At 45.8% G+C, this 26,883-nt stretch overlaps 1 protein-coding gene across 1 annotated transcript; it reads right to left on the bottom strand.

The window, feature by feature from the left end:
• Positions 1 to 5,092: 5,092 nt before the first annotated feature.
• VSTM2B (V-set and transmembrane domain containing 2B) lies at positions 5,093 to 24,037 on the bottom strand (the record flags this gene model as incomplete). The annotated part of the gene is made up of 5 exons (XM_082289835.1): positions 23,962 to 24,037; positions 23,168 to 23,352; positions 21,564 to 21,593; positions 20,292 to 20,703; positions 5,093 to 5,181 (listed from the first exon to the last, which is right to left on the bottom strand). Exons 1-5 carry the CDS (start codon positions 24,032 to 24,034, stop codon positions 5,093 to 5,095), a joined length of 789 nt encoding a protein of 262 aa, XP_082145961.1. The 5' UTR covers positions 24,035 to 24,037.
• Positions 24,038 to 26,883: the final 2,846 nt, after the last annotated feature.

Here is a 26,883-nt window from a genome sequence, read left to right on the forward strand (position 1 = left end):
CTTAATGTAACTGTGCTTTACTTGGAATGTCCATAATTGCTATAATTAGAAGGTGGGCAGTCACCAGAGGAGAAATAGGAGATTTCAATCCACTCATTGGCATTAGCACAGATCCTTAAAAAAAGCCGCCTTGTTCAGTGCTAAATTTTGGACTGTCATTGTTGCAAATCTGAAACATGTATTTTCCCTGACTGGCTTCATTTATAATATTATCCATCTCTAGTCGGCAGAGGTTGCTGGGTTTTATAAGCATGGTCTAAACTCAGCAACAAACCCCCACCCCGCCCTTCCTTCCTCCTCCCATCCTTGCCACACGCAGCTGCTGCTGCTCTGGGGCAGGACAGGCTGACGCAGGGGTTCCTCATGGCCTGCCTTGATGGAATTCTTCAAGCCTTCGTCTTGTTCACGTTGTTTTAAGACCTGTTAATTTTCCTGTGGAATAATTGTAGCTGCTCCTACATGAACAAAACCTGGTCCCCCCTTGCCCACAGCGAAGCCCCCGGCTGCCTGGGAGCCCCCATTGAAGCACAGGATCTGCAGCACTGCACAGAAATGCCACAAAAGCCCAGAAACAGCAAAAAAGAAAGAACCCCCCATCTTTACTCTGCTGTAGGTGTTTGTTTTACCATTTAAACGCTCTCTTTTATCCATCAGCAGCAGTAATTCGCACATGTTGGTATTTTAGTGTTCTCCCATGGCTTGCAGCTCTGGTTTTCCCTGACCTGGAGGCACAGAGCCCCAGGGTGATGCAGGTGGTGTCCCACAGGCCCAGAGCTCACGGGGCTGCAGAGGCAGAGCCCCCTGGCAGGGCTGGCAGAGCCCTCCCCCTGCCCAGTGACACCAGCCAGAAATGCGCTTGCTGCACATTAATATTCTCACAGCAACCCCCCTCCAATCAGTCTTTGCTAAAAGCATTAATTAAGACTTTAACATTTCTGATCCCATCAATTTTCTGTTCTCTTCTTATTAAATAGATGTACTAGGGGAGCTTGAATAATAACTGCCCAAAGTTTGGGGATAATGAATAAATGAACTTTGCCAGCCTCTGGCTAAGCATGAAATTTGCTGTGGAGTAACAAATGCAACAGAGGCAGCTCATATATTAACCAACCTAGTTTTGACACACAAGTTTGGGAGCACATTATTTACTTACTTACTATTTCTAAGTGAGACTAGGCTCCAAAATGTTTTATGCAGGAAATGACAAATGACATGTTCAGACAGTCTTTTGCACTCTCCATCACAGCGTGAAGCTGCTCACTCACCCATCTTCCCTTCAGTGGGTCTGGCCCTCTTGCCACGCACAGCAAGGCTTTCAGCACTGCAGGCTCCATTTTCCTCGGGAACTTTGCCAGAAAAGGAGCACACCACAAACTAGGTAATTTTGTTTTTTGCTCACTAGGTCTTGGCACTTTGAAGGTCACCTGTGTGCTATCAAACTACTTCTGTTCCATGTATTTTTACATGTGCACGGCTCTAGCACCAGCTCTGTTACACTGCTGTAAATCCATTCGTTTTTGTGGAAATCCATTAACTCGCAGTGAATTTATGGCAGTATAACTGTGAGCGAGCTGCAGCTGATGGCACAGACTGGAAATATTACAAGGAAAAGTGCAAAGTTCTATTGATTTTCTCTCAGGAAAAATGGGTGTTTCCTTATGATTATATTACAGATGACTCAGCTCTGGCCCCCAACAGCCATCCCTCATGTTTCCCTGCTTGCTGGCTGTGCGAGGAGCCTGTGCTGTCCCCAGAGCAGGGACCCAGGGCTGCCTCCCTGGGCACCACCCGCCCCACCCGCGGTGCTGGGGGACTCTGTGCCCAGCTCTGTGTGGCACTGCAAGAGCCACACCACCCTCCCACGGCTCTGCAGCACAGGCACTTACTCCTAATCGATTCTGACAGCAGACACCACAAGGAATGCTGAGATTTATGAAAGAGCAAGATTTGCCACTAGCCTCTGTCCATTAAGGGTACGGCAAAACCTCGCTTTGCCCTTTGTAAATACAATCAGCAGAAGTGAGGCAGTTGCCCTTTTCAGAAGAAAGAGCACTCTCAAAGGACAGATGTTTTAGCAAAAGTTCTCAACACACTCAGAAGCAATAAGGCTCCACATTCTTTACAATTTTTCTTCAAAAACGTCTCTCATTCCTTTAAGTGTTTTTTAAAGACAAAACACTGTACTGAAAGCTGCAGTCTCCTCTTTAGCCAGTTATTTTCCCTGCACTATAGGAAGATGGAGACAATTACAGGATGTGCATTTTGCCAAAAAGAGCTGGCCTGAATGTGGAAACCATGGCCCTGAAACCCGAAGGACTCATTTTGCACACTTTTAAAGGCAGAAATATCGTGAAGGTAAAGGTAAAGCCAGCTTATCTTGGCAATCTGCTCACCTGTTGAATTTACCCTGTGTGCTGGGAACAAGTTCTCTTTGCCTGTGTACAGCTCTTCATTGGAAAGAAAAGATGCCTGTTGCTCTTGCAAGAAGAGATTTACCATCAAATCCTCAGGTTATTGTTTAGTATTTCTGAGGTTTTATGCTCAATTGGAATCTAAGAATAGTTATTCCTACTGTGGCACACTTAATTCTGATCTCAGAAAGGATAAAAAAGTTATTTTTAGTTGTAGATTTAATATTTTTTCACCTTTAATGTAATTAAAGTCTAAAATACCTTGGTAATTCTGCTCCTGTCATTGCACCCAAAACGTGCTGCCACATCCCGTTGCAGGTAACAGGCTACAAAAGGAAGGCAAGGACAAACTCAAGATGATTGATATATTTCCTCCAAAGCACAGAGTCTGTAATTCAAGATACAATGTGCTCGCTAAGTGATTAAACAAAAGTATCAGAGCAAAGCAGATACCTGTTTACTTGAAGACCAGCTAGGGTAGGGCTGAAGTTGAAATAGAAGCATAACTACTCCTAGACAAACATGCTTCAAGCCTCGGCTATTTATTTAGATCAATTTAGGCACATTTTCTTCTTCTTCTTCTTCTGGAAAAATTTTAGTTCTCTCCCTCAGAAGGAACTTGAGGCTCTGAGAAATATTCTCTGCCCTTGAGAAAACAGCAGCAGCAATGAAGAGCTGGCCAGAGGACCCCCAGTCCAAACACAGGCAGGTTTCACTTGCATGAGCAGCCCTTGGTTGAAGGGTTAGAGCTCTCGTCACACTGCAGACTCCACACACACCTCTGCTGGAGTAAGTGTCCTTGAGCAAATTCTCAGATGGGAATGCTGGTATTAGTTTAGACATGGTCCAACATGCAAATCTTTTCCCCACCTATCTGTTCCTTCCAGGTTTAGAAGCCCTCCTGTGTGCACATGGAAGCCAAGGACTGTGTTCTTCAGTGTCTCATGCTCTGATGCACTTCCAGGCTCAAAACAACCACCCTGCTCTGAGTTCTTCCAAAGAGCAGTTCAGCTTTTTGTGGGAGGATTATGGATTGTTCCCAAATCCATGGGATCCTACAGCTGGCAGTAATGGAATGAACATTACTGCAAAGATTTTACCACCTTTGGATTCCCATGGTGAGTTTGCCCCAGTACAAGAGGCTTTTACAACCAGTGTGGGACAGATCAAACACAGATTTGCTTGGTCTCAAACCCAGTGAGTGCAAGTGGCACAAATCCCTGGCTGTTACTGGCAGCCCTAGAAAAAGGAAATCCTGACCATCTGAAAAAATTACAATCCCTTCCTGCCCTCCTTCTAGAAAAAGACTTGGGTATGAGGTGAGGCAGCGGTTGGTTGCTCTGCAGCTCCTGCAGGCAGAGTCCTGCTGCCACTGGAGCTGTCACTCCACCTTTCCCACAAGGAAGCTCCTCTCTAAAATGCCACACAAGTGACAGGGTAAGAGTCACAGTCAGACATAGGAAATTTCAAGGTACTTCATTAAATTCAGCTAACGAAGGTCATGTTTCTTTACCTAGTTATCCTATTGGCTCACTTGAGAAACAAGCATTTTGGAGCAGAAAAATAACTGCCCTATTTACTGTAAAAAAGCTTCTTTAGAGAAATCTCACCTGGATAAGAAAAGTGACACAATTCTGCATTTAAAAAAAAACGGAATAAATTTTAAACAAATCGTGGAACTACAGAATACAACATTCCAGGATGATTTATTTCTCTTTTCCACTGCTTGATTCACCTTTTTTCAGAGAGGCCTGGGGCAAACCAAAACAATTTACATTGAGTGCCACACAGTGTCCCCCTGTCCATCTACCAGATCTTGCCCTGACTGCCCAGAGATAACTGGTGTCAGCAAGGAAAAGGCAGCTGCAGCCTAAGACTGGCTGCCTGCACCTTCTGCTGTGGGCTTAGGCACTATGCGAGGGTGTCTGAAAAACAACTGATTTCAATTTTATTTTGTTTGTGCTGTGTCTTTGCTCAACTCTCTGTGCTATAACAAGGTAGGGAACTCACACAGCCATCAAGCCTTCTCAGGGACATTCAGGACACAGGGAAAGGCATACACATCTGTAAAAACTTTATTTCAAAATCTTTTTATTCAACTGTTATTCAGCAATATACAATACAGTTTATAAACAAATGTCTTACCTTGTTTCCAATCTTCATTTAAAAATAAATATTATTGACAGTGAATATTAATTATGGTAAGATGTACCTTTTTAATGTCTCCAAAAGAAATAATTTAATTAAAAAAGAAAAAGGAAATAAAAAAAAACCCCTAAACACAATAATCTACTAAAAATATTTCCTTTCTTAGGAAGGGTTTGACCCAACATCTTTACATATTGTCATAAAGATAACTGCTCAACAGTTCGTGCAAAATGAAGAGTCAGAGGAAAGGTTTAGAAAAGAAAAAATATTACATTAAAATAGAGAAATCATAAGTGCCATGCACAGAGCAGGGCTTTACACCATAGAGTCTGGAAACTAGATGCATTATTCTATGTGGTTTACTTTTCTGTGGCATCCCCAAAAATATGTTTTTCCCCCCATGTAGAATTTATCATGCTTCTTTCAGTCTCTTTCTGTCCATCTTTAAAACTGTAGGGATTTGTCAGGGGTTTTGTTTGTTATTAAATAGGTTCCTTTCTGTTTGGCTGAGGAAGAGTGGAGGGAGCAGTCCGTCAGTGGTTTACTAATAAATGTACAAGCTTATGCAGTATTAACAGGGACATGTATAGGAGTGGGTCTGTAGCATAAATAGGTCCTGTACCTAGAAAAGAAAGAGACAAAGAAGAGAAGGAGATTTGATTTTTTATCTTTTCCAATACAGAAGATTAAATGCAGAAGAGAAATATAGGAAGATTCATTTTTATCACTTCAGTGCCAGGGGTCAGAAGCTTAATTTTAATAGTAAAACAGCATCCTCAAGCTATCCAACTCAAATAGCTTTTTCCTCCCCCTCCCAAATCTAACTCCACTTAGGTCATTTCATTATGTGTTACTAATGGTATGCCTAAACCTGGCTTCAGCCAAGTTACCAGCAATTGAGATTTCTATAAATACACCATAATCTGGTATATAGTTTCTTGAGAAATGACAGGTATCAACCACCCATTACTTTAAAGGGAAATGACAAATGCTGCGGCTGTACTTCTTGATTAACAGGACATGAACCCATTTCATTTGGAATGGGAACAGCAAGACCTTGACATCTTCTTTACCTTTTATAGGAAAGAGCAGAATTTTAAATTAAAAATGTGCTCAGGAGCTATAGAAAAACAGAGGTCAGGTGTGGAACACATCTGTTACCGTCATTCTTTCCCAAGGAGAGCAAGGTGCGATGAGGTAACTCACGGGGCAGGACACGGCTCTCCCTGGGCAGGACACACACTGAGGCATTTGCTCACAGCAACAAGTGGCAGCCACGGCCATGCTGCAGTTACCAAGGCTGTCCCTGCCTCACATCCATTTACACCAAGATGCTTGCCCAGTTTTTTTATTTTCTAGCGATGTGTGCTGAAAAGACACAGAAAGGTATTTGCTGTGTGCGCTGTGGTGTGGCCCCTCTCCCTGGCACGGGAGGGCTGAGCCGTGGGGCTGAGGGCTCTTGGCCAAGAGAGCAGGATGGACACACAGGCACAGCCTGAGGCTCTGGCTGTGCCACCTCTGAAGTGGGTCACAGCTGTGCTGCCAGCACAGGAAAAAGGGCCCTGCTCCCTGGAGCAGCCCTGGTGCCCCAGCGCAGCCCACGCCGCTGCTGCAGGGCAGGACATCGGCGCCCGGCGCTCCCCGAGCCTGGCTCAGCCCATGCAGACAAGGCCAGGCTGGGCCACAGCAGCTGCCTGGGCCCAAATGCCCACAGGGGACACCTTCCTGCGCCATGAGTGGACCAGCATGTGCAGTTGTCACCAGCACAGAAATGGGTATGACAGGTGTGGGACGTTTCCACGCAAAAGCAGGAGTCCAGCGGGAATTTGCCCTGCACCTGAAGTGCAGAGGGGCAGCTGGGGAAAGGCCTGCTGAACATCCGACCTACAGGAGTAATGAATGCCCAAAACAGACTGCCACCCAGACTGTCAGAGATGCTTTGCAAAGCATGAAAACTTATTTTTAAAGTTTTCTGTGTTCAGTGTCCCTAGAAAAGTAATCAGGGCACTTCTATTTAGGAAACTCACTTCAGGTACCATAATGTGAATACTTTGGTCTTGGTCTCTAGGACATGTGAGTGGCATGATCAAAGGAAATGCCTCAAACAGTGCCTGAGCAATGCACTGCTCTTGGGCTCGCTGCTCCAGCTGCCTTGTAATCTACATACACCTCACCAGCAGTGCTGGAGTATGATTACCCAGTATCAAAAATAGTACATAGCAATGTGGTGTGCAATTGAGGAACTCAAGAAATGTCCCCACAGTGCTATCTCACAGACGTCCAGACTGTGGTGATTATTTAGTTATTAAGGTTTTAATTAAATCCCTGCATGCACAAACATGTGCTAAGGACTGCCTACATAGCAACAGCAAGGTTTTAAGATGAATACAGTATTTTTGTTTTGAATGCTGAAAAATCATTAACAAACACAATTAACTCCAGCAACTAAAGGAGTTAGTTGCAACCCATTGCAAAAAGACACTAAAAGTGTGTGCAGGGAAGTGCACAACAGCTGCCAAAGCCCAGGTTCCCAGCCAGCACAGGGACAGTCACCAACCCCAAACACAGCAAATCTACACAAATCTACCTCCCAGTGAGAGAAAAGAGCTGACTGGGAAGGCTGGAGGGGAGCCCTGCTGTCTGTCTGTCTCTGAGCCTGACGTGCGTGTGGTAGCTGGAGACAGATACTTACCCACAAACTGCACTCACAGGCCCAATGGACCCACACTTCCATCAGCACATCCCCATTCCCAAGCTGTCAGATGGCTGTCCTCCCTTCTGGGACATGGCACAGCTGCAGGAAGGCCAGCCAGGACAGTCCTCACGTGCTGTCACTGTCCCCCGTGCCTGGGGATGGCAGGGGCAGCCCAGCAGCAGCCGACACTCCTGGCAGCTACACACAGCTCAATGGTCCCAAATTTGTGCCAATTCCCCACCTGCCCAGCACTATGGGGAAGAGCTGGCCTTGGATATTTATTATGATCAAACCTGAGGGTGATGAGAACCCCTCTGCTAGGGCTGAACTTGTTCTTTCAATGAACAGGACTCAAGTCTGAGATGCTGCCAGTTACTCAGACAGCAAGACGTCTTTTGTGAGGGGGAATTCCCCTGGAAACACAGCAACTCAACCTGAAGAAATGGGCTCTTGAAGCTCAAGTGCTCTTGCTGATACTGAAGGGCTGCCAGAACACCAGGTTAGGATTATTTCTGCTTTGAAGGGAAAGCAATATTAGTCACAACTCCTTGCAGCACCTGTGTGCCTGCTCACCAAAATAATTCCTATGTTGGTTTTACCTTTATGTACTAGTTTCAGTTTAAATTTCAGTTCAATGCAGAACTGTGAAATCAACAGTCCAAATTTTGTCTTTTCCTTCTGTAGAAATTGCTGTTGTTTTTAACCTGTATTCTCCATTTTCTTTGATAGCAGAATGTGAGTTTAGAGTCTGTTAACAGAATCTCAGCAGTTAAACATATTTTTAAAACATAACTTGAAAGCAATTATTCTTACTGAACACCACATACAAGCTTCTTTTTTCATACTGATTCAGTGTTGTTCTGCTCTAAGACTTCAGGCATTATTGGACACACAGAACTTCAGAATTCTCCCTATGAATATAAGCAGACCAGAAAAATAACTTCCAGTACGTTCTCTCTGGTTAGTTAACCTGAGCCATTGATTATAAACAAACTGAACTTAGTGTCCTCAATTCTGCTGTTACTGCAGTAGTGGTACTCTTGATTTTTTAGTTAATAAATTGCTACATCTGTAGATGTAAACAAACAAAATGTGGGCTTGAGCATGAGGATCTGGACACACGATTGACCCAGGTGTGAGAACAGAGAGTTTTTACCCAGATACCCTAAATCAGGAGTACACAGTTACTTGCAAACTACAGACACTTGCAAGAAAACATTTCACTGGTATTTTGAATATTCATTTGATGTTCTGTTATTGCAAGCTTATTTATCACTATACAGACTTATAACTTTGCTTTTAAAATATTTATATGCTCATGGCCAAAAGGGAAAGTCTACCACCATGCAGAACAAGAACAAATTGTTCTCTTTGTGTATGGTGAATTGCTCTCTGGCATCACTCATCCTTCTTTTCGATTTATGACATAATATTGTTTTACTGCAATTTTCTATTTAATATTTTTTTTTTATGCCAGAATTAATCACAGTTTGACTTAAAACAGTTCAGTCGAAAACAAACATTAATTAACCAAGTTAATTGTGACACACAGAAAAAAATGGGATGATTCTTTTACAAGCTATATTTAACCAATGGTCAAAACCCACGGTTTCCACCAGTCACCTATTTTTCTTACTAGAAAGAATCTGAAAAGTCCTTTGATGTCTCTTTCTGAGATGGTGGTAAAATGCAGTGGCCCATATAATAAAAAGCTGAAAGACATCAGTAGCCTATTTTCCTTGAAAGATGAGATAACACCTCAAATCTGAGTGCCTACTGGTGATGGAGCTGGGGCCCTGGTTGGCAGTGTCACGAGACATTCCCCTGTACTGCCTTTTATGCAGTGACCTGTTAGCCTTGGCCTATTTCCTTACAGAACAATGCCCAATTAAAGCCCTCAAACCTGGCATTTCATTAAGAGGTGAGGGATCAAACTGACCATATCGACTGATCTATCCTCAGTCCAGAAACTTTAGACTGTGCTTGACACATGTTCTCGTTCTGGTATCTATGGAAAAAATGGAATTCTACATGGGCTGTTGGTCAAGGATCATTGCAAGCAATAACCTCCTAGATAAAACAAATTCTCACTCACTGACATACATTTGGAGCACTTACACTGAATTGAAGGGAATTTACCCAACTTCAGACTTAAGAGCTTCTTAGAAGTTTTTAACTGAAATTACTAAAGTCACAATACACTTACTCAACCAAAGAGATAGTAAGGTACACCCCATTAGAACTATTCCACAGCTTGAGACAAGATCTTATAAGCTGTCTACACCATTCCACTCTTAAGTACTTCCAACACAATCCACACACTGCATTTTTGCTATTTTTTTTAATAATTTTTTTGTACCCAGTGCCTTAAACTTCCCACTCCTCCCCAAGAGCTAATTCTCCAGGATGCTGTGCTGAACTGCATGCAGAGCCTGTGCTTACTTTAGCAGACTCTCCTAGCTCAACCCCAGAGAACTGCATGGAGCAGGAGGTGTTTTTGTTCAAAGACGTATTTGTACAATAGAAAAAAAATACTGAACTGTGGTGTCCCCATTGCTCTAGCTTTCGTCTGGCTGTGGATCATCCTGCCCAGGCACAACCAGAAACAGCTCCTCAGCTGTCTTTTGGTGTAGCTAATTTCTGCAGTGGTGACTTCCCACATATTTATGAGCAACTGCATGGGATCTGCTCGCCATTGAACCTGCCTAGAAGGCATAATGACAAAATTAGTTTTCTATCCACTACACATCTTTATTTATGATTCACTGAGTTTTGGAACAGCTTTCCATAACTCATCTCAAAAAATGCCTCACAGAAGTCAGTGTATGTTTTTATTTCTACACAACATGCAGGTAGAAGCTTATGATTCTGCTTTGTTCCTTCATCCACGGTATCAAGGTTTTTAAGGTCAAGAATAAATCTTCTCACAGAGCCACGTAAAACTATCAACATTGTCCTCCACACCCTTCATGAAAATGCCCACAATTTCACTTTCCTTATTCACACCATAGCCTCAAACTCCCCAGGAAGCTGAAAGAAATTTTACTGGCCAGAAGACACTGACCAGAGTTTTGTACAACTGTGTCAGCATTTTATGTCTTCTCAAATACACCTGAGTTTCACTGTTTCTCTACCTTCTCTCTCAAGATATCCACTGCAATATTCAGGCCTATATTTAGAGGTGAACTGCCAAAACACCATGTTACAAGAGTAACAGGAAGCCTCTCCTGTTCTAATTTTGGAAATTCAACAGGCTTTAGTATTTCAAATAAGATTTTGCATTTGGAGTATTTGGCACACCTGAAATGAGCATGTTTTACTTGCCCACACCTGCATCTATTTACGTGCTGGGCTAAACTCACCTGAAAACAATGAGCTGAGGCAGAATTTAAGGCTTGATTACTCTGCAGAAGCTGCATACAGGGCAGCACAGTGCAAACTTCCAGAATAGGTAGAAAAATAAATATGTGTATTTGAGGAAAGGCCAATTCCTTGTAGCAGCCTGGTCCTTAATTTTGACAATTCTTGATGTGACAACTCAAAAAGCCCACCTAGGACAGAAGACTGGTGGTTTAGTGGTTTGGTGTTTTAGACTTTGGTGTTTTAGCATGGTAGCAGAGAGGCTACAGATTAGAAAACAAATAAATTGGATGGTAATGAGAGGGGGTGTAGTCATGCCAAGGAAATGATGCAGAAATAAAAGTTTGGTTCTGATAAGAAGCTAAGAAAATAAAAATATTCCTTCTGCAGTATTGATTTTTGGAAGCACTGCAGTGCTTTGCTGGAAGCCAATGTGTGAGTGCCTTTGGGACAGAACAAAGACAGAACAGACACAGGCGTTGGTAGAGGAGTCAGGGATGTGTTTCTTCAGGCACCTGCAACTATTGAGGCAGATTTTGGTATCAATAGAGCTCATTTTAACTGAGACTCATTAAAGCCACATTGTTGTTAAAATATTAGGGCTGACAATCCCTTCCAAACATGCTCATGGTACACGGACCAGCCAAGTGCTCCATTATCCTCTACAGAGGCTCTTCCCCTCTCCTGGACTTAAGGACATCATTAGACATAAGGTACAGGATTAAATGGACAATTGATCTGACCCATTCCACAGCTGCTGCAGGTCTGCAAGGCACAACAATTTCACATTAAACAGAGCTATCACAAACAGAGGAGCTGTTGAACTAGTGGATTTGATGGATATAGGGAAATGCATATCTGCTACAAAGCAAGAAATACTTCTACCTTTTATACAGAAATGTTTCTGGTTTTTAGGTTCCCAAAGAAATATGCAGTTTCATTTCCAACGGGCTGGTAAAAAATCATCTCCCACTAAAGGCACAAGAAATAGGGGTGCACAATATGGGAAACATTTTCCCTCAATACCCCACTTCCCTTCTGTGGTAGCCAAAAGTGCACAGAACAATCAGCACTCTTACCAAAACCTCCCTCTGCTTCTCCAAACACTACATCTGCCTGTGAACACCTCTGTGCTGAGGACGGGCAGTGCCCACAGACAACCCAGCAGAGCAGCAGCTGAGCTGAGGGAGCCAGGCCCTTAAGGGGCTGCTCTTGGGATGCCTTCTACACTGGAGACAAACAAACCACTCAACCACTCCAAATATCCACTCGTGGAGAAATTAAAGAATAACTTCAAGGCAGCACCAGGAGTAATTTATAACAAGCTCCAAAAGGAAATGCTGCTGTAGACGGTGTCAATGGATAATAGAAATGCATCCTGAATGCTTAAAAGGAGCAATTCATTCTATATAGATTATACAGTTTAAATACTTTCTATTGGTTTGCATTTAAATAAGCCAGTAACTTTCCTCTTTTGAGACCTGCAGCTGGTCTCTACTTTGTATTACCCTCACATAAACAGATTTCTGCTTTGGTATCAGTGAGATGATCTCTCCTCACTAAACATCTTATTAAGACACTCAAACCATGCAACTATGAGTTTGTTTTAATTTCCAGAATTTTCTGCAGTTCCATGATCTAAAATTAACTTAACAAAACCAAGAACCCTTAATTCACTCCTTGAAAGTTGAATAGTAAGAGATAGAAAATTCTTTGTAATGAGGTTTGGTAGAAAATGAATTTTAAACAAAAACATATAGAAAAATAACTAACTGCATTAGTGGTAGTTCAGGTGGTAAATGGGTAGCCAGTGCTACACTTCTTCTGTACTAGTATGTGAGAAATTCCAGAGCATATCTATACACACAAGTAGCAAAAGCACAACTGAAACTGCCCAGATCCTGAGACAATGAAGGGTAATGGGAGCTGGTTTCAGCTACTGAACTTTGAAGCAAGTCTGGGCCATATTCTCAGGGGTTTTATTATAAGTAGGAGGACTAAAAATATTGGACATATTGCAGAAAAGGAGGCAAGCTAGGTATGGTCACACAATTCCACAGGCTGGCACTTTATGAAAAGACTGGCAGTAAAAGTCACACTGGACTGAGCCACAGGTTTCACATTCTGTAATTGATACAAGCTGCAAATATTTGCAACCCAGAAATAAAGACGATGACACTGTAGTTCTCACTTCACTGTCTTTTAGAGTATTTTTGATCAGGATTAGGAGCAAGCTGCTGATGTAGTTGTAATTATCACTCCAATCAGAATTACTAAACTTAAGCAGATGCAAGGGCAGATTAAGGATTTTTTTGAAATAACCCTATCCTGTCCATACTTAAAGAACAGAGTTAAAGTGCATTAGCAGAATACATGATGACACACGGAAAATGGCTGTATTGAGAGCATGTGCCTGAAAAAAACCCAGAGCCTGTGATTTCCATAAAAGAGGGATCACGTTTTTGCTGTAAACCAACAGTGGGATTTTGGGACTGACCCACAAATACACAGAGTCTCCAAACATTTCCAGTGATTGATATTTGCTAGATGTTAGTTAACTAAAGACTTTGCTATGCCCTAGATGTAAGGGAAGCCAAGCTTTGCAGAATAAGCCAGCAAGGGGTTATTTGACAAAACTGTGGACATGGGATATTCCTCAATACCCTCTGTACATGTGAAATCTCCAGCTCCTTGGCAGGAGAGGGATTCAGATTAGCATACCAACTGTAAAAATTATAAAGCAGTAAACTATTTCCGATTATGTCAGTTTGATGAATTTTATCCATAGAATCACTGAATTGGTGAGGTTGGAAAAGACCTCTAAGATCACTAAGTCCAGCCATGAACTCAGCACCACCAGACTGTCCACCACTAAACCCTGTCCTCAGGTGCCACATCCCCATGTTTCCTGAACACTTCCAAGAGCATGGTAACAAAATGACAGACATGGAATATAATGTCCCTTAGAGACCTCCCTGTACTCCACCTGCTTTGCAAGCCAGCAGCCTCTCCCTGCACACACAGGGATGCCCTGCTCCACAGCCATGGGCAGGGTGAGAGCAGATATTTGGGGAATGCTTGGTGTCCCTGCGTGTGCTCTGTGAGCGCAGCTCCCTCCTCCCCCGCGGCACAACCTCGTGCTGGCTCGCACAGACCCCTCCACTGAGCACGGCTGCTACTCTGCCAAACTGCTCTTCTTCCCAGCTAATAAAATTGCCTCCCAACTGATAACAGCCTAGCAATATAAAGTACTTGGTTGTTAGCTGCTGTTGTGGCAAATAATACCATTCTGCTGACAACCCCATTTTTTCCAATCCAAACCCACTTGAACTGTTTATTATTGACATATGGGACTGCTCTACCATTATCTAATTTTAAAAAACACATAGTAAACAGCAACAGTGAGCCTGACAGCATTCTTACTGCTTTAGCAAAGCTAAATCAAAACCCAAAGCAACCCCCTTTTATTACCAGCACAGTCCTGTCAGGCTCTCTTAAGTAAAAAAGAAACACCTACACAGGACTACTGTAAGGTTCATTTCCTGGCAGAGGCTACTTTATGTTTGCTTTCCACCTACAGCCCATGCTACTAAAAGCCTTCTCAAAACCAGTACCAGTAAGGCTGTCTGGGCATTTCTTTGTGCCACGACTGTTAAGTTTTAAACTATTAGGGACCTATATAAATCAACAACACAGTTCAGGCATTAGTTTATACGTCAGTAAAGCTGCACCAACCAGTATAGCAGAGGTGGGGAGTGAGTACCAATTACTGCCTCATAAAAGATACAAAGTTAGCTGATTCTGCAAACTAAGACTACACGTTGCAAAGTATCTATTGAAACTGTGTATAAAGAACTAGCAGTATATATTCCTGCCCAAAATGCCGTTGGCTCAGGCAAAAATACATGTGGGTGCACTGAGCCTTTCTTATTATAAATTTCTAATTTTCAGTCACTAATGAATCAATCTTTTATAGAAATCTAGACCAGTGTTAGGTACAGCTTCCACATTCATTAAAAAGACCTGGAATACTCCCTTCATTGCGTTTAGCAATATTTTTAGAAAATTTTTTCATCTATAACTTCAAAATATCAAAGAAATTCAAATAATATTCAGATTTCTTCAAGGGCATTGCACAGGCTGGAGTAGAATAGGTTAGTACAGTTTTGTCTGTCCTCTGGGGAACAAGCAAGAACCACTGAAAGGAGGTTACTCAAATAAATTGCATTTCCACAGTACAAAAACACCCAGGCACAGCTTGTTTCTGCCCTAGATAATGAGGTGACACATTACAGCAGTTAGTGCTTTTGTCCAGTTCGAGAATTAATCCATATTACACAGACACAAAAGAAGATATTTGACCTCACTTGTCCCCAAAGCAGTCTAATTTGCCTAGATATTAAAGTGCTAGTGATGTGTATTTAATGAGAAATCTTTTTGCATGTTTATTATCCAGTGACATTTAGGAGGTCAGCCTGATAATTCAGTTATGGCCTCTGTCTTGCTACTTTATTTAATGTAAAGGAAAGTGTGATGTGACCCAGGTTGCATTTAACTACAACAACAGAGTGGAGCTCATACATAGTCTCATAAAAAGCACAGGGGGAGTGGAGTAGACCCACACATTACGGAGTGGGAAAGGCAGGGAGCCTGAGCTAAGCAGTCTCATAGACTTTCCTTTCTTGCTATTTCATGTAACATTCATCTATCAAACCTAAACGAGCTCCACAGGCTGTTTCTCAAACTAGCACAGTCATTCAAGCTCTGACCAAGCCAGGAGAGCCCTCACCCAAAGTTAGTCCAAACCCAACCACAGCCCCTCCAGAGTTCCCCTACCCAGCTCAGCACACTCAATGAAACATTGTTCTCCTTCCTCGCCTGTCTCTACGCTGCAAAGACAGACCTCTTGCTTCCCAGGGCACAGCACGTATCTAACTCCAGCTGGTCTCCTGCCTCAAGGTGGGCTGGCTGTGCATGCCCTGCTCTTCTGAGCACCACTGGGAGCTGCATGGGCACAGAGGCTGCAGGACTGGGACCTGCTGCTTTATCTTGGGCCAGGTAGCCCAGGAGCAGAGCTCCCTCTGCCTCACACATAAAAGGCTTTGAGGAGGGGAGGGACAGGCATGAAGTGAAGACTTATGTTCTTCCTTGCTATGACTACTTCATCTCTGCATAACACATGAGCCTGTGTCCCTCCTAGAGCACTCTAAGCATCATGAATCACAGCTTCTTGTTTCACACTCCCATCTTTGTTTATTTTATTTAAAGCTTTCACTTCTGAGCTTTGAGGCTAGAGATCAAACAAATAAAAGGGAATTTGGAAGCTGCAATGTCTGATCTACATTCTGCTCAGAAGTTAAACTAAAAATTGCCCCCAAGCCAATACACAGGCACTCATTTTGGAGACCATTTGGTAGGATATAATACAGTCAATTTCCCTCCCAAGAGGTCAGTATGAAGATCCTAGTTTATTACTTCACCATCAGATGACAAAGTTAGTCTCATGACTAAGGCACTGGACTTAAATTTAGAAGATCTGAAATTAGGTTTACATATTTAATTTCACAGCTGTCACACGACTCAACAAAGTCAGTTATTGTTCTTGTGTCATTTATCTGTCTCATCCACTTGGACTACAAATTTCCTGAGACAGATATACTGTGTGTTTCACTCAGGGATGCTCCTGCATCCCCCCTACTCTACCCAGTAAAACCCAGGAGCACTTCCAAACAGAAACAACTCTGCACACTTTCACTTGCTCACCCCAATTTTTTTCCTACAGCATAAGATTTCATTTGTGTACAAGCATTTAAACTAAAAGGTCAATATTATTTCATTTAGAACCACATGGATGACTGCTTCTCTGACAGTATTAAAAATAGTCTTGCCAGCAGATCTTTGTCTCCTCACAGCCCAAATCCCATTTTCTAGGTTCACACTTCAGTTTACCTTGCTGGCAGACAAGCAGTAACCTTTCTGACTCATGAGACCACAGCACCAACTTTTTATATGGTTCTTTAAACATCACAGATAAAACTCTGTTTAAGTAGCTAATATTTGTGGCATATTGGTCAATTTTTCTTTTACATTGGCTCTGTTGCCTTATATACCATAATGCTGATCACAAACTTCAGCCAAATACCATTTCTGATGACATGTCTGAAACAATGGATTTTCTATTTATACCCAGTTTGTCAGATGAGAGTCTTCTGCTCTTTAGATAATCTCAGTAACAGAAATGTTTATTCTAATAAATTCATGTTTCAGTTCACTTAGAAGATGTGAAGAATCACACTTTTCCACGGTGCATGACTGGGATGGCAACTGAAGTCAACAAAAGCCCTGCAGGCACATCCCAACATAGCATTTTATCTATAATCACATTTATTGGAATCCAAGCACATAGAGGCCATCTCTTACTACACTGAAAGTATTGGGAAGATTTCTATTTCAAGGAAAATAGGATTAGAGGCCAATTCATGCAGGACACTGTAGCTAGTGCCATGCCATCAGCTCTTAGGCAGAGCTCTCCAGTGTCTTAAATGAGGGTGTTTCTTAATCACTGATGGCAAATCCATTGTTTGACCAAATTTCTGCTTTTATACAGAGGAAATAATCGCTGCGTACAATGAAAAGACTTAGGAATGCTAAACACTTTAAATGTATTAGACTATTCAATTATTACACACAGATTTGGTGCAAGTACTCATCTGTGTGTGCTAGGGAGCTCAAAATAGGATAACGGAGCATATGTATTGTGCTGCTATGCAGATATAACTCATACAGCAACACAACGTTAGGTCCTGAAGTCTTAAACACCATGTGAACAAAGGTTTAGTTGGATTTGTTGGCCCTACTGTGTGGAAAACCAGTTACAACACTGCCTTGAGGGGGTGGACTTGAAACAGAGCTTCTCGTTCCCAGAAGTAAACAAAAGGGGGAAAAAAACCCCATTTCCTATAAAGCAATCGCATTCTTTATGGAGAACAATAATTACTGTACCTAACACAGCTTTAAAGAACACCACTTTAACACACAAATGGGAAACTCTGAAGGTCAGAGATGTAGTTTTCTTTTAAGACATTTTGAAGAAACTTTAGTGCTTATCAATCCAAGTGGCAGCACTGGAGACCCCAGTCTTCCATTTCCTCACAAAAGCAGATGATATCCCTGCAAGTCCTCATCACGTTGACTGCCGTATCAGTATTTTATCCAGGTCTTTATGCAATATTCATGTCTAGGGAAGACTTCTTGCCTCTACACCAAGCTGTCTCTCTCTGCTTCAAACCAAGTCCCTGGCCAGACAGCCTTACTAAAACACCGAGAAGATGGGGATTGGGACAGCAGCAATCTGCTTCACAGAAGCGACCAGAGACATCTCATGGTAACAAGACTCAGACAGCTCTGGTCCAGAAGGCACCCAAATCAGGAATTTTTGAGGGCCAAGCCTCTCAGCTGCAAATCTCCTAAGCCATGCTGGGGTTCCTGTTCCATTGCTAAGTAATGACAGGCAGTTCCAAACTACCACAGGTACAGAAATTACAACAAACCAGGGAGAAGCCTGTTATTTGGGGACGTCTTGATTCAAGCAGAGTAAAAAGACATTATTTATGCAAAAGGACTGTACCAAAATACAGGATTAATTACCTCCCTCTTATGGGGACAAAAGCAGGTGCTGGTTTACACCTCATTGAATCAGTACTAGGAACAGGAACGGTTTGACTTGGCTTTCTCCAGCACTGGAGCTGCCACGGAGTGGCAGTGTTCACAGAGACCAGTGTGCAGCTCACAGCACCAAATTCTGGTTTAGCCAGTTTTGTAGCTCTCAGCATCAGCCTCCATGTGGAGACCCCCACTAAATGTTTTTCTGTATTCTGCTACCTTTTTCACCGATTTCAATCATTCCAATACCTCCACTGCTGGCCATAATGCTAAAAGTTCATTTTCAGAATTTAATGCAGCCTAGAAATGATGCAGAAGTGCCATATCCCAAACCACAGACATGTAAAAAATCAGGACAGACAGCAGTTTAGCTGATCTGGGCAGGAGGGCTTGCCCTAAGAGGCATATGTGACATGCTGTCTTGGCGGCGCATGCTCGCATCCATCTGTTGATGTGGAACTGAGCCCACTGCACTTCCACCGTCCTGGTTTTAGTTCATATGCAGCACATAAGCTCTGGGTTCAGCAGGCAGGGTGCATACTGCTGCCAGTCCTAAACCCAACCTCTACTGTCAGCACAGAAAACACTGCAAGAATTCTCACAGTCACAGAGTGGAGAGGAAACACTAAAATGACCCCCAGCCCTAGGGTCCGGGGAGGAAAGCAGATCTTTCCAAACAAAAAACAATAGATTGTGAGCATTACAGTGCTTGGTTTAATTTCTTGGGATCAGTGGATTCAGTAAAAGCAAAATGAACTTCTTTAAATGCCCACAAGCACCTGTAGTTAGATCTCAGGAATTATCACTGTATCTTCCACTAGACACCAATGAACAACCAGCTTCATCTTGGGAATGATAAGGAGTAAAATCTAACTTTAACATGTATTTCTCCAGAAGAAAGAAATTAAATTATTCAGAAAACAGGAAAAGGTAGTAGCCAGATAAAACAGCACCTGTAAAGCACCAGCAGGTCACAGTGACCCATATACAAATGATTTCCATTACTGTGAGCCAAAACCTGCAACTGTTTGCCCAGAAAGTGTGAAGAAGTATCAGGAAGAAGTGTGAGCTTCCCTGCGTGAAGATTATGAATCTGCGTCAGAAGAGACTCGGCAGAGAGGGGAGCTCAGGGCCTTCCCTGCACAGTCAGTGGCATAAAATTGTTTCCCTTCTTCCACAGATAACTTGGCAGGGACATTTGTTCAACGTTAGCTAAGTGACAGTGGCTGAGAGGGGAGCTGAAGCCCAGCCAGAGCAGCATTACACCTCTGAAGCTTGAAACACTTTTGCAATTCAGATTTAAGACTATGTTCTTGTCCCAGACATTCCTGTCATTAGATAAATAAAGGTTTATAACTGCCTTCTCTGGCAAGCCGCAATATGTTAATGTGGCATTAATAACTTAATACAGTATTAACTGATAGACAATCAGTATTAGCATGATGTTTACATTTGGAAAATATTATAGAGCACTGTATCTCCAATTCCTATCCTGCCATTAATTCAAATGTGGAGCTCATTACACAGCAATTGACATTTCCCTTCTGAATCCACATCCTGCTCTGCACAGGCCCTGCATCTGCCTGGGACAACCAGCCCTGTAAGCCACTTGCTGATCTAAACTCTCTGCAGAGCATCCACGGCATTTAGCTCACCTGAGGCTGCACCTACTGTTTAAACACTGCACCCGAAAAGCTGCACGGGGGTTCTGAACGTGGGGTCTCCCACTGCACCTACGCAAAGGGATGCGGGTCCCAGCCTTGTGCTCAGACCCATCTCCCCAGGCCGGTGCCTGTGTTCACTCCTGCCCAGGCCAGGGCAAGGCACCAATCCCAGCCTTTGGGACAACCTAACTACACTTTGCCAACAAACTTGGGTACGATTACTCAGTTTCAGCGTCGCAGCGAGAGTCCCGCCGCGGCAGAGGGGTCACAGTGACCGACCCGCAAGCGAGTGGCGGTCCCGGGGCTCACGGCCGTGCGGGAACAGGGGTCCCCTCCCGCCCCCCGCCCTACCTGACCCGTGCTGCTGGCGGAGGATGGCGGCCTGCCCGGGCGGCGGCGAGGCCGAGGAGGCTGCGGCGGCGGCCGTCGAGGCGGAGGCGGTGGCGGCGCTGGCAGCTGCGCTGGCGGTGCCGCCCGGGGCGGGGGCCGGGCGCTTGGCGGGGCCGGGCGGCGGCGTGGGGCGGGCGGCGGGGCCGTGGCGGCGCGGGGCCGCCCCGCTCTGGATGTGCGACACCGCCTCGGCCGCCTGCACGTCGGGCGGGGCGAAGCGGGACAGGACGCGCAGCAGCGCCTGAGCCTTGTGCTCCTGCGTCTCGTCGTCGCTGTAGTCCGACACGCGGCACTGGTACACGCCCTCGTCCTGCCGCCGCACGCCCGACAGCCGCAGCCGGTGCGAGATGTCGTTGCCCTGGACGCGGACCGTCTGCAAGAGAGCGCACGGCCGGCACGGCCTCAGCGGCGGGCAGCGACCCTGCCCTCCGCCTGCAGCCCCGGCCCCAGCGCCGTGCCCTTTGCTGCCGAGAGCACGGCACCGGGGCTAATTCCCCCAAATCAGCGGCCACTGAGCCCAGCACCTCGCTGTTAAAGCCCCACCTGGCGGGGGTTATCCAGAATCAGACCCTGTACCCATCGTTCCCAGGCCGCCTCCCACCCCTCACCACCAGCGCTCTGCCACCGCCCCCCGCGGGTGTCCTCTCGCCCCCCAGGCTCGGACAGCCCCCAGGCCGCACGAACCGCCCCGAGCCCCCGCCTGAGGAAAGCGCAGCCCCCCGGGGTTCCCCCTCGCCGCTGCAGCGAGTCAAGCCCGGCTGGGCAGTGTCTCCCCCTCCGCGGCCAAGGAGCTGCCCTGTGTCCTCAGCACCGCGGAGAGGGGCAGCGGGGCCGCATCAAAGGACAGGGGCGTGTTTCCTGCAGGATGGCCAGAGAAAGGAGCCGCCTCAGGCAACTGGGGGTTGCAGAAGGCTGGGGAAAAAAAAGCGAGATTCTCTTCTGATTTGGCCCACAGTCCTTTCCCAACGTGGCTAAGAAAGGGCTGTAAGGCAAGCGTCACCTCCTCTGGATTTGCAAGGAATGAGATGTGATCGCAAAACCAGCAACAGATGGTAACAACGTCTTGAGCCACGGCACACTGAGGAGGGGAAACGTGCCACACTCCCGCCGTGCTGCAGGAGCGCGGCTGCCAGTGAGACCAGCTGCATTCGTGTGTCAGGAAATGAGGGGGGCATGCTGTAAATCCCACGAGCATGGGAGGAGGGGTGTGCACCCATCTCGAGCTGCACTTACGCTGATTTTGGTTGCATCCTTATTTGCTACCTAAAAGAACAGAAAAAAAGGGCAATTAGACTCAGCACTGCCACCACATCAACAGGATGTTCATATTCCCACCCCAGTGGAAGGACAGGACACGGACAGATGCAACTTTCTCCACTTGCCATTCACACAGCCGGTGCGGCTCAGGGGAGTTCCCCAGTTGATGGGGCAGGCAGCAAACCAGTGCTCAGCCGGGGGGACTGTTTTGGTAAAGTTCCCATGGTGCCCCACAGAAGCGCTGCCTTCCCCAAGGGTGTGAACAGCAGCCAAAGAAATGCTTGTTGCATGCTCTGCTGCTCCCAGTCACTGACAAACACTGGGGAAGATGCTTTACCAGCAGCACAGCAGTGAAGGGCTTGGGCAAGCTGGATCCTGCATGGCTCAGGGCAGAGCTTCAGTCCTGAAACACCCTGGGAGCAGGTATCACACAGCACGTTTCATATTTGGTTATGTTTTTGTCTCCAGCCAACCACTGTAAACTTAAGTGATGCCTCAGACCTCACTGATACGCCTCTCGGGGAGACGGTCATCATTCTCCAGGCTTGCTCTGTCATCATTTATTGTAAAAGCAGCTCACAGTTTTTATATAAGGTTAAAGAAGACATTTAAATCCAAGCGATTTATTTCCCAGTCTGACAACTGACTTACACTTTCCCCAGCTAGGCGGCATCGCATTAGCTCAGTGTCTGTATGCTTTGCATCTCTATTTGAGCTCTGCAGGAAAACAAGCGTGCCACAGAGAGGGGAGCTGGCACTGGCACAGAGGCTGCCGTGGGCCACCCTGCTGGCACAGAGGATGGGGCCTGGAGAGGATGACATGTCCTGCACAGAAGGGCAGCACAGCCTCAAAGTCTGGCTTTAGCCCACTCCTTGTACAGCCCTGTTTGGCACCTGCAAGTTGTCTTTGCTCTGGGGGGGCTGTAGAATGACTGGCTTATGCTGGGGAAATGAAGCTGAAAAATTTAGACTAAAGCCTACCCTTACACCAAGCGGCTTCCTAGGGGGAGGGGAAAAGGCATGCAAGACTTAACTCTGCTTTATGCATTTTAATTGTTACACCTGACTGAAAACATCTTGCTGAGCTTCAGATATGGACACAAGTATGTACATGTACAAGTAACTATGTGTTTGTAGATGCAGACTGACACCACGTTAATGTACCAACAGAGAGGTGTATCTCTCATACCTTTTTCTGCACTATCAGTGAGCTGAGGTTCTCCCACCTTTTACAGGGACTCCCGGCTCAGTCCACAGAAGCACTGGTTTTTGCTTGTCTACACTTCATACTACAGCTATTTTCACTGCCTTTCTTGGGACCTCACTGCTGATTTTGAAGTGGGACATTTATCATTTTCTGTTTACAGCCCTTAAAACACTGATGTTTCTCCTGATGTGAAGCCCCTCCTGGTGCATGCCCTGTACTCCTGCATTCCTTGGAGGGCCTGGGCACTCTGATGCTTCCTACTGGTGGCTGGCACTGGGCAGAGGAAGCACTCTGGGAATGCTGAGTTTATTCTGATCACTGCCTAGGCACGTTGCATTTGATGAAGACATATATCTCCATAGCAATGTATTACCTTGCTCCTGCTGCCGGGGACACTGATGGCTAATTCGTGTGCAAGTTCTCTGGCTGGTTCTTTAAGGTACCACCACTGGATTTCCAAGGAGTAAGAGGTGGATCCGCTGGCTCGGAAAGCACAAGGCATCTCAATATCATCTCCCTCCCTAACAGTCACATCTTTGGGAACTTCAGTAAAGGTAGCTGGGAGGGGAAGATAGAGTTACAAGGGCTGATTAACGAGAGAGATTAAAAGACAAGATCAGTCCTTTTCAGTCTAACGTGAGCTGCTTCAGCTCAAGGGCTAAGCACTGACCGCGCCACAGGTTTCCTGGAGCCCAGGGACCACAGGCTAAGCAGAGCATCCAGGACTGCGCACCCGGGGCAGGGCAGGGCCGAGGCGGCCCCTGTCACCCTGCAGCCGTGGCTTCAGAGGAAAGTTTGAAGAGGACTTTAACCCCCTCGTCCTTCTAAGAAAGCCCTCGGCTTGATACAGAGCCACCGGTGTCCCACTATCCCCTCCCGCCGAGCGGCGCGGGCACCGTCCCGGGCTGCGCGCCCGCCGCGCCCCGCTCCGTTCCGCTGCGCGCTGCCGGCAGCTGCGGCCCAACAGTGCCACCTTGTTCTGCCAGAGCCCGCCCGGGCAGCTCCCTGCCCCCAGCCCCGCGTTGGGAACGCGCCGGGGAGGCCGGGCCGGGGAGCAGCGCGGCGGCTGCAGCTCGGCTGCGGACGGGCGGCCCCGCAGCCTCCCGCCAGCAAGTTGTGCCCGGAGCGGCGCATCGCCGCGGCAAGAGGCCGAAGTTTCCTACTCACCGGTGACAAAGAACAGCAGAGGAGCGTTGAACATCAGGTAACAAAGGGTGCAGAACAGCCCCAGACTTTCCATCGCATCTATGTGGGCTGCGGGCGGGGACCTGGCTGGGGGCGCAGCCGGGCACGCCTCAATCCATCGCACACAGCGGGCCGGGGCAGGGCACCTTCCCAAAAAGCCAAAGCCTCCCGGCTAACCTCGGTTTGCGGAGAAGCAAATATAAAATCCACAGCCAGCTGATCAAACTCGCCCGCAGGTGGAAGCGACGTTTCTGGGAATGCAGCAATAAATCGCGTCCCGCTCCTTCACTCCGCCGCGGGCGGGATTCAACTGCCCTGCTCTGCGTGGGGGCTCCCGCAGCCCGAGAGCGAGGAGGCGACACCGGGCGTCTCTCCGAGCCCCATCCTACGGAGCGCTCCGCGCCCGGAGCTCGCCGCGAGGTCCAGCGAGGCGGCGGCGGCGGGGACGAGCCTCCCCTCCCTTCCCTGCGCCCGGGCAGCGCCCGCCGTGCGCCCGTCGCGGGCTCTGCCCCTGCACGGCGGAGGCGGCAGCACCCCGAGCCCGCCTCTCCCCGCCCGGCCGATGGATGCGCGGCCCCGACCGCAGCTGCCCCGCGGCCCGGCCCCCGCCCGCGGCCGCGCCCCGCACCGCCCCCCGCTCCAGGCCCCGCCCGGCGCCGCCCCGAGGACCTGCGGAGCCGCTCGGGCTCGCTCGCTGCCCGTGCCGCTCCGTCCGAGCTCCCGGCCGGCGCTGGAAGTACCTGGGAAGCACCTGAGCGCGCAGCAATAAACCCGCTGCTGTTTGCGGCATCCCCATCCACGCCCGGGGCTCCTCCTGGGGTGCGCGCCCGCGGCGGATTGCTTGGTTGCTGTCAGGATTTCGAACTCACTGTATTTGTTACTTGTTAAAATACATTAAGGAAAAAATCCCCACTCTTATTGATTTAGAAAACAGCATCATAACAAGAAAACGTTTCCATGGATAAACTGTTTCTTAGGCAAATGTCCCAGTTAAAAAATAGAAGCGTCAAAAGTCATCAGTAAAGTCATTAGTGAGTAGCAATCACAAGCAGAGTTTGATTTTTGCAGTAAGTAATGTGAGGGAGCTGTATTTTAATAAATTTGAGGTGCCTTTAAAAAATATTTGTCCTTTCCTCCCCGGAAATTTCATTAAAATCACCATTTTGTTCAGCCACAACTTCATTTAAGCACTGTGATGGCCTGGGATGTCTGCTTTAAGATCTGCACAACATTTCCTTTATGTTTTTAATGGTTTCATTCTATACCATAAAAAAGATGCTGGATGTGTTAGCTTGATTCATGAAGACTTCTATGGAACAAAATATTCAGAAACATTCACTTTTTGAATAACTAAATCAGACCAGCTTTGATCTAGTCTGCAGCTCCCCAGCTATCTCCCTGTCCCATCAGAAAAATCTCTGGAGGTTGGACCCTGACAGCTGCTGGCTCCCTGGTAGGAAAACCCACCTGCAAGGTTTCCATCAGGAAGTTTCAGTAAAATTCACACAGTCCTGAAGAATACCAAAACTGCAGCAAATCAATATTTCTTGCTGGAAAATTTTTTCTTCAGAGCATTTTCAGCCATTCCTACTGATCTTACCATGACTTAAATCCTGTGACAGTCCTCTGGCAGGTCTGTGACAATTTGCCTGAAGAGCAACTTGCCTTTCTCCAGATTGGTTACTAGCAGTCTAAACCGTGCCCCAGGCAGGGCACAATTCCCCAGGCAGGTGGAGTTAGCTCCCACCAATCATAAAAACTTACTGTGCTACTAGTAAACACCATTTAATTAAATAGTCTAATAATCACTTACACTTTGCTTTTTCACCCAAAAGCTCAGTGTGCTTCATCCAGCATTATTTATTTTTTCACATGTGGCCTCAGGCCACCCATCACTGCAGTGAGTTTTATTGTCACCTTGCTAGAGTCCCCACATTGTGCTTCACCTACCAGGACATGAAGAAGGCAGGGAAAGACAGTCAGGACAGACACACCTGAGGAAGTCGATCCAGCAGCCACTCTGGTCAGCAGCACAAGTCTTTCAGTCAAATTCCAGGAAAGGGTTAAGGTCTGCTAGAGAGGCAATTCCACGACTTTGTGCCCTCCACACAAGGACTGATTAGAAAGCTCCTGTTGGATAAACAAAATGAAAACACAAGTAATTTTTATATCAAATGACTAGTGACAAATCATGTTTTAAACATTTTTACTCAAGTTTTTATTAAAATTGATGTTTAAAAATGTCCTCTGAGATTGCAACATTGTGAAAATTTACAACAGCTGGGAAAGTGAAAATACCCAGTTTATGTTAAGTGAATTTTGTTTCTTAGAGATAAAAAATACGTAATAAAAATGAAAAGGAAAGGCAAATGCATTTAAACTTAGTTCTATTTTAATAAATTTAAGGTTGTTATTGTAGTAGTAGTGTTGGTGAAAACAATTCTATCTTGAATGGTTCTCTCAATTTATAACACTAAACCTTCAGTTTTGCTGTATTTACTACCCCCCAAGTTTGATTTTGTATGTAGCAGCTGACACTGAAGTGCTGATATCTTTGTGTTCAATTAAAGTAAGGAATTAGAAACACAAGAGTGTGTTTTTCACAGTCTTAAGTTAGAGTAATTCAAGACTCTTTTTATGTTCTCCCGTTCTACTAAAACTATAATGAGGGACTATTGTGCTCTACACTCACTAGCGAGTACTGTGTGCAAATCACTTTGCTCTTAGGATCATAACAACATTTGAAGTCATTTATTGATTCAATCCTGCCAGCAAAAGGGATTTCTACAGCAAAAGCTCTCACCTGCCTGCACTCTTACCCCAAACAGGTGATGAATGGCAGGAATGTCATAGGGTGTCCTGGGTTGCAGTGTATTCTATTACCATCCCCATCAGCCGTTGAAA

The sequence above is a fragment of the Coloeus monedula genome (genome assembly GCF_965178545.1).
Source record: "Coloeus monedula genome assembly, chromosome: 13".
NCBI lineage: Eukaryota > Metazoa > Chordata > Aves > Passeriformes > Corvidae > Coloeus > Coloeus monedula.